Raw genomic sequence first — 8,581 nt, forward strand, 5'->3', positions numbered from 1 at the left:
ACATGTGTACCCTTAACATAGTTCTCAGGGAGATTCAGCGTGACACAGAGTGTGACAAGGCTGGCCCTTTGAAATACAGGTACAACTCATTTTTGCCAGTTGAATGGACTGGAGCATCGTGAAATAAAGTGTCTTGCTCAAGGATACAATGCATCGCCAGGAATTGAACTCATGACCTTACGATCATGAGCCGAATGCCCTAACCACTAAGCCACACACCATACACACACACACACACACACACACACACACACACACACACTGCAAAACAATAGCTTTCTTATGAGCTCAAGTCAATTTCTTATCTTAGCATAGGCTATGGTTGTATAGTGTGCCTTCAGGCTATAACTGTAAGCTTCAGTTTAGGATATAGTATGATGAATCATGATACACAAAAGTAGTTGTACAACACGTGTGTGTGTGTATGACTGTATTGGCAAGACTATCAGATGTTGTTATACACCACTGCTCACAATGCACTTCCTTGCATTGTTGTAGCTTTTGAATGGTGCCACTCAACTGGCAAGTGTGTACAAGTTAACACCATCATCCTCGAATGAGAGGATGCCAGTCTGTTGCAGGGAGGCCCATTTACAGCTGAGTGGACTGGAGCAATGTGAAATGCAGTATTTCCACTCAAGAACACAATACACCACCACTGGCCTGGGAATTGAAACCACATTCTTGAGATCATGAGTGCAATACCCTCACTATATATATAGTGCCATGGCTGTAAATAAATGTTACCATGATACTGGTTGCGTCTTTCGTTTCCTGTATTTTGTAAAAACATGATTGGCCATGGACCAAAATATTGCCTTGCTTACAAACAGTTGGCAGTCAGTGATTACAAAGGCATCGAACCATAGAAAACTTTTGGCTCAATGAATTCCCTCTGACTGATGCAAGCATAGAAAAGTGGGCGTTAAAAAAAATTGATGGTGACAGTGATGATGATGATGATGATGATGAAAATAATAAAATACTGTTTATTTGGCAGGGTTTGATGGAGTCACATGTGCAGAAGACATCAATGAATGTGAATCGAATCCATGCCAGAACGGTGCTCATTGTGAAGATGGAAAGAATAACTTCCAATGCCACTGTCTCCCTGGTAAGTTATTTTAAATTTGACCCTTTTGTTACCATATTTCTTTTGAGAAGCCCTATGTTTCTTTCAATTAATTTTGAATATAACAAAGAATTTAGTAAAATAACTTAGTTCTCATTTAGTTCTCATTAAGGCGTATGCCAGTCAGCTGGCAGAATTGTTAGCACACCAGGCAAAATGCTTTGCTGCATTTCATTCATCTTTATGTTCTGAGTTCAAATCCCACTTCGCCATTCGTCATCTTAGGTGAAATAAATTCCAGTTGGCCACTGGAATTGATGTCACCGATTTACCCCCTCTTCTAAAATTGCTGGCCTTGTGCCAAAATTTGAAACCATAATTCTTCTTATTAATCATTATGACAATAGATTGGCAAAACCATTAGAATATCAACAAAGTTTTGCAGTATTTGTCCTGGTCCTTTATGTTCTGAGTTCAAATCCCACCAAAGCCTACATTGCCTTTCATCCCTCTAAGGTTACTAAAATAACATATACAGTCCTGTACTGGGGCTAATGTAATTGGCTAAGCCTTCCCCTCAAAACTGCCAACCTTGTACCTAAATTAAAAACCATTCTTATTTGTTTCTTCTCTCTCTTTCTTTCTCAGGTTTCACTGGTAAGAGGTGTGAAGTGAATATTGATGAATGCATCAGCAACCCTTGTACAAACGGCAGGTGTTATGACGAAGCAAATTCATACAGGTGTGAATGTAACAAAGGTAATTATTATTATTATTATATTATTATTGAGGCAGCAAGCTGGCAGAATTGTTAATGAAATGGGTGAAATGCTTAGTGGTATTTCGCCTGTCACTACGTTCTGAGTTCAATTTCCACCGAGGTTGACTTTGCCGTTCATCTTTTCAGGGTCGATAAATTAAGTACCAGTTGAATACTGGGTTGAGGCACAAGTCTGGGCAAGGTTGCTTATGGAAGATCAGCAGTCACCCATGCATACCAGCCTCCCCTCTCCATGCCACTGATGTTATCCATGGGAAAGGCAAAGGGAACGATACAGCTTGGCACCAGTGATGTTGCAACTCATATCTGGAACAACATGAAGTAAAGTGTCTTGCTCAAGAACACTACACACAGCCCAATCTGGGAATCTCACAATTGTGAACCTGATGCTCTAACCACTGGGCCATATACCTTCACTATGACAACTCTTTAGAGTATACTTTTGCCACCTTGTGGTAATACCTAGAAATATGGTGTGCATACAATAATTATAATTTAACGAGGCCATGATCTAATGGTTGAAACCAGTCAAGAAACAATATGAAAATTTCTTTGTTTTTATTTTTCTAGGTTACACTGGTATCAACTGTGAAAGGAATGTCAATGACTGCGAGGGTGTTGTCTGTGGGAACGGAACCTGCAATGATGATATTCATAACTACACCTGTGTATGCTATGCTGGTTACACTGGCCGGCATTGTGAAACAGAAATCAATGAATGTGACAGTCAGCCTTGCAAACATGGTGGAACGTGCCGCAATGTTGGCAATGGTTACGAGTGTCGCTGCCAGAGTGGTACTTCAGGTATGTCTGCTATAAATACTATGAATGTGTATGAGTGATACTGGCTGAGTGTTACTTCAGATGTGTCTGTTATAAATTCTACTTATATGAATGTCACCATACCATGTAAAAAGCACTGGTGCTGGTGCCATGTGAAAAGCACTGTGTATATGTGAGGACCATTATTTGAGTGACACTTCAGTGTGTTTTTATAAATGCTGTATATGTGAGTGTCTGTATCTGAGTGTTACTAATGTTATAAATAATGTACATGTGAGTGTCACTCAGTGACATGTTGAGTGTATTATTATAAATTATATATGAGTGTTGCTGTCTGTCACACTTGAGATATGTCTGCAATAAATGTTATACGTGTAATACTTGAGGCATGTCTGCTATAAATACTCAATGCATGAGTGACAAATTATAATCTTAATTACAAAAACTTATCATGTATAAACATTAAATGCTGTGATTAGTTCTGAGGTTGAGGGTCGGGGTAGACATAGTGAAAATCTATATTGTTGGTAGAATAAGAAATGGCTATGTATATTATTTATTCCAATCAGACTGGTGTCTTCATCTTAATTGTTGTTTCACTACGTTTTGACTGTTGTACACTCCACCCTTCTTAAGGTGTCTTGTGTTAAACTCAGTTGTATTGGAACTCCAAACTGAACACTTTATTTGATCCATGGGGGTCCACTGTTCTCCCTGTGGATCAGATAAAGGGTTAGGTTCAAAATTCTAATACAACAACCGAAACGCAGTGAAAGCAACAATCAAGACAACGTGAGGACACCAGTTTGATTGATATAAACAGTATATGTAATATGAATTCCTTGTCTCAAAAATAAAGAATTGTATTATCCGAAGAAATGGGTAGATTAGATTTAGGGAGCTTTTACTTCTGCTAACAAATAAAAAAAAAACAGTCTATATTTATCTTGAAATTATTTCTGTTTTTAAAGGCCGATCCTGTGAGAATAACTACAATGACTGTGCCAGCAACCCATGTCACAACAGAGCCACATGTGTCGATGGTGTCAACAAATATGAATGCCGCTGTCTTGCTGGTTACACAGGTAAGATGGTATCTTTTGAAATGCCCTAGTTTTTGTGTTTTTTTTAGATATTATGATAGGCACAGGTATGGCTGTGTGGCAAGAAGTGCAATACAAACCTACTGGATAATGTGAGTGGGTGGAATATAAACCTACCAGATTCTGTCAATGGTCCATACAATTACGTGATTGTGACAGTAAAACCACCGAGCACTTTAATGCACTATAAACCTTGTTGCTTCTGCTTGCAAACCTGGTCAGTGACTACAGTAGTGGTTCTTGGGACAAATATTGCTTTCAGTGATGTATCTGCTTTAAGTATGATACACTGGTTGCTGTTTCAAAGTAATACTGCTTCTGTCACATGTAACAAATCTCTAATTTGTTTTATTGTCTTTGATCAACAGGAAAGGAATGTGAGAGCGATATTAATGAATGTGCATCAAATCCTTGCTTGAATGGAGGTGAATGCAGCGACATGGAAAATGAATACCGCTGCATATGTCCGCTGGGTTACTATGGCCTCAGGTGCCAGTCTGACGTCAATGAATGTGCCAGCAACCCCTGTTCCAATGGAGGGTCTTGTGTCAATGGAGTGAGCAGGTAAGATATGTTATTCTTTTACTTATTTGAGTCATTTGATTGCGGCCATGCTGGAGCATTGCCTTAAAGGGTTTTAGTCGAACAAATTGACCTCAGGACTTATTTTTCAAAGGCTAGTACTTATTCTATCAGACTTTTTTGCTGAACTGCTAGGTTACAGGGACATAAACACACCAACATCAACTGTCAAGCAATGGTGGGGGGGACAAACACAGACACACAAATATATACATATATATAAGACGGGCTTCTTTCAGTTTTTGTCTACCAAATCCACTCACAAGGCTGTGGTCAGCCCGAGGCTATATATAGTAGGAGACACTCGCCCAAGGTGCCACGTGGTGAGACTGAACCTGGAACCATGTGGTTTGGAAGCACAAGGTCTTTGTTTTGCTAATTACTTGGTGACTCCACCAGTGCTGGTTCTTCTAGTCTACACTGAAAAGTGGTTGGTGTTTGGAAGGGCATGCAGCTGTAAAAACCATGCCAAAACAGGCCTCACCAGTGCTGTTGCCATGAAAAAAACACTCAATCCACTCTGTGAAGTGATTGGTGTTCAGAAGAGCATCCAGCCATAAAAACTCTGCCAAAACAGGCAGTGAGGTCTGGTGCTGCCTTCTGCCTAGCCAGCTCTTGTCAGAGCATCTAACCCATGCTGGCATGGAAAACAGACGTTAAATGATGTGGATGGTGGTGATGAAGATAATGATTGTTTGTGCCACACAATGATCTCATTGGAACACAGTGTTCAATGTGTTAAGGAAGTTAAGGTATAATTTGAGGGAGATCTGGCTGCTATTTCTAACAGGACAAGTGGCTATGTAGAATATCCCGTGTTGGTTGGGTATTTTATTTGTAAGATTTTATCTAACAACTGACGTATTTGAGTGCTCTTTCTTTGTCTCCAGATACTATTGTAAGTGTCGTCCTGGTTACACTGGCAAAAACTGTCAGTCCGATCTCCAAGAGTGTGCATCAAACCCTTGTCAGCATGGTGGCACCTGTAATGATAGACGCAACTACTATTACTGCACCTGTCTACCAGGTTATACAGGTGAGTGGGTATAATTTTACTTTATTGAAAATCATCTCAGATATTTTAATTGATTCTCCCCACCCCACCTTTGCTTCTGTGTAAGAATTGGGTCAGTGTTATGGCACCGACTGTGAATGCAAAAGACTCAATGTGATGTGTGTATAAGTGTGTGTGTGTGTGTGTGTGTGCGCGCGCGTGTGTGTGTGAGTGCTTCTTTTATTTGTTTTGGTCATTAGACTGCAACCATACTGGGGCACAGCCTGGAAGAATTTTTAGTCGAATGTATTGCCCAAGGTGCCACACAGTGAGACTGAATCCCAAATGATGTGGTTGAGAAGCAGGCTTCTTACCACACAGCCACACCTATAAGATATATGATAGTGTTTCAGACAATGAAGACTAAGATCCCCTTTGACTGAGCATAGCTACAGTAGGGGGCAGTGGCTTTATGCCGGATGAATGAAGGGGACAGAACAGAACAGGTTCTTGCTGTAAAGGAGCCAGTGACATGCTTACTGACATTATTGAAGAGTGGGTGAGAGTATCCAGAGTGGAACTAAAGAGAGGGGGGGAGAGAGGGAGATAAAATAGTTGTGTTGAGGTACCAGGGTGAACCTTGGGTGAATGGAAGTGGGTGGAGACGTAAGAACTGGGAGCATGGGTGGGTAAAGGTTGTAAGAATGTTTGGGAAGGGTGAAAGATGGAAATGGTAAAACAATGGTAAAATAAAATCTGATAATTTTCAAATGGAATTCTAATAATAAAAAAATATATATTGGACTATTTTTCTCTGTAAATAGGCAACAATTGTCATCTGGATATAAACGAATGTAGCAGTAATCCATGTGTCCATGGGAAATGTTCCAATAAAATGAATCACTACATTTGCTATTGTGATGAATCGTACACTGGCAGAAACTGTGAGACCAAAATGGAACCTTGCAAGTCAAACCCTTGTGTTCATGGCAGTTGTGAAGCAACTAATCGTTATACAGACTATCAATGTCTGTGTCCACCTGGATATTATGGTGAGTTTCTTTTGTTTACACCCTACAATGGTTTTAGACTACATATTAACATATGCAGAGGATTGGCAGTCATAAGGGCATTGGGATAGAATGTCTCATGGCACTTGTGCCAACTATCTCTCTATGCTCTAAGTTCAAATCCTGCTGCAGTCAACTTTACTTTGCTTTCTTTTGCGGTTTGACACAAAAAAAAAAAACATCCTAAACTTTGGAGGTGGATTGCTGGAACTTTTTCCAAGATCAAATCCTACCATGGCTTGCTTGCTTGGGTGGTAGACTTGATTTTGCTACCCTATTTAAAACACCACCTTGGGTACTTTTAGCAGAGTTCACCCTGTTGCAAGTACTTGGGTAAGGTCTCTGGTTTGATGATACCTTCTTTCCTCGTTTACCAGTACCAGAGGCCTTGTAATGGTGTCATCATGGGCATTGCCTTTCCTTTCTTTTGTCCGGATGGTGGGAATCTAGAAGTTGTTTTCATTTTGAGCATTTAAACTGGGCATACCCATTTTGTATCTATCTAAATCAAGCCTTTCACATTGAACCCACAATGTCTTTGTAAAAATAAACAATCACATCACTGAAATTAAGAAGCTACGAGATAATGCATGATTGATTCAAAACAATGGAACTGAAAAAGCTTTGCATTTGACCAAGTAATCTAATTGGTAAACAGTTGAGGCTGGAATGGTTTTTAGCAATTTCTTAGCATAGAGCCAAGAAAGCAGATGATTTAGTGTCAAAGGTATTCAGCTCACAATTGTAAGGTTGTGAATTTATTTCTCAGTGGCATGTTGTGTCCTTGAGCAAGATACTTTCTCATTGCTCCAGTTCACTCAACTGGAAAAAAATGAGTTGTACTTATGATTCAAAGAGCTTGCCTTGTCACATTCTGTGTCACACTGAATCTTCCTGAGAACTATTGAAATATTAAGAGTACACATGTCTGTGGAGTGCTCAGCCACTTGCATGTTAATTTCATGAGCAGGCTGTTCTGCTGATTGTATCAACTGGAACACTCATTGCCATATCTGATGGGGAACCAGGCCATAACATAAAACCAGCTGCTTCTTCAAGCAGTTTGGTATCTTAGAACTAACAGCAGTCCCAGACAGGCAGGATTGCACCCAAACTGTTTAAAGAACATGACTCATTTTTTCATCTTGATTTTAAAAAAATTTTTATTTTCATTTTCAGGTCGAAACTGTGAACAGGACCGAAATGAATGCACCTCCTCTCAACCCTGCAAAAACGGGGCAGTTTGCCAAAATACTAATGGTTCTTATATATGTCAGTGCCGACCTGGTTATATTGGCAAGAACTGTGAAATTAATTACAATGAGTGCTTATCATGTGAGTATATTTAGTGTATGTTTGTGTGTGTGTGTGTGTGTATGTATATATATATATACACACACACACACACGAGGGGATGCTGAAAAGTTACTGGCTTTGGATAAAAGAAAATACAGGAGGATCAATTAATTATGATTTTACTCAATATATTCCCCTCTTGGATTCATGCACTTATTGCAGTGGTCCTTCAGTTTTTCTAAGCCCTGTAAAAGAACTTGGAAGGTTGAGCCTCCAGCCAGGCCTTTTGTGACACCCTTAAAGCCCGGAACTTTTCTGCCCTCCCTTGTATCTATCTATCTATACATACATACATATATATGTATATATATATATATATCATCATCATCATCATCGTTTAACGTCCACTTTCCATGCTAGCATGGGTTGGACGATTTGACTGAGGACTGGTGAAACCAGATGGCTACACCAGACTCCAATCTGATCTGGCAGAGTTTATACATCTGGATGCCCTTCCTAACGCCAACCACTCCGAGAGTGTAGTGGGTCCTTTTACGTGCCACCGGCACGAAGGCCAGTCAGGCAGTACTGGCAATGGCCACGCTCAAAATGGTGTATTTTACGTGCCACCTGGACAGAATCCAGTCCAGCGGCACTGGCAAATTATATATATATATATATAGAGTTTAGAGAAAAAAACCACAATTATTGAATTCATCCATGAAAATCCACAATCACATATAGAAAAGTTTTATAAGAAAATCAAAATATATTAATTTCTAGGTGGAATGAGGATATCCTTCAAAGATGAATTCCATAACTAACAAAAAATTGAAAGTTAAATACAAACAATAAATGTTAGTTATAAAATGAAATATAAAATAATTATGATAATAATAT

The 8,581-nt window shown here is 39.5% G+C and overlaps 1 protein-coding gene across 1 annotated transcript in view; it reads left to right on the plus strand.

Annotated features, from left to right (window-relative positions):
- LOC106873852 (neurogenic locus notch homolog protein 1) overlaps positions 1 to 8,581 on the plus strand; it is a 157,319-nt gene that overhangs the window by 128,559 nt on the left and 20,179 nt on the right. The window contains exons 11-18 of the mRNA XM_014921403.2: positions 1,001 to 1,114; positions 1,721 to 1,831; positions 2,424 to 2,657; positions 3,608 to 3,721; positions 4,108 to 4,303; positions 5,212 to 5,357; positions 6,140 to 6,367; positions 7,565 to 7,715. Coding sequence (XP_014776889.1) covers positions 1,001 to 1,114; positions 1,721 to 1,831; positions 2,424 to 2,657; positions 3,608 to 3,721; positions 4,108 to 4,303; positions 5,212 to 5,357; positions 6,140 to 6,367; positions 7,565 to 7,715 — 1,294 coding nt within the window. The remainder of the gene's footprint in view (positions 1 to 1,000; positions 1,115 to 1,720; positions 1,832 to 2,423; positions 2,658 to 3,607; positions 3,722 to 4,107; positions 4,304 to 5,211; positions 5,358 to 6,139; positions 6,368 to 7,564; positions 7,716 to 8,581) is intronic.

This window comes from Octopus bimaculoides, chromosome 21 (assembly GCF_001194135.2).
Source record: "Octopus bimaculoides isolate UCB-OBI-ISO-001 chromosome 21, ASM119413v2, whole genome shotgun sequence".
Taxonomy (NCBI): domain Eukaryota; kingdom Metazoa; phylum Mollusca; class Cephalopoda; order Octopoda; family Octopodidae; genus Octopus; species Octopus bimaculoides.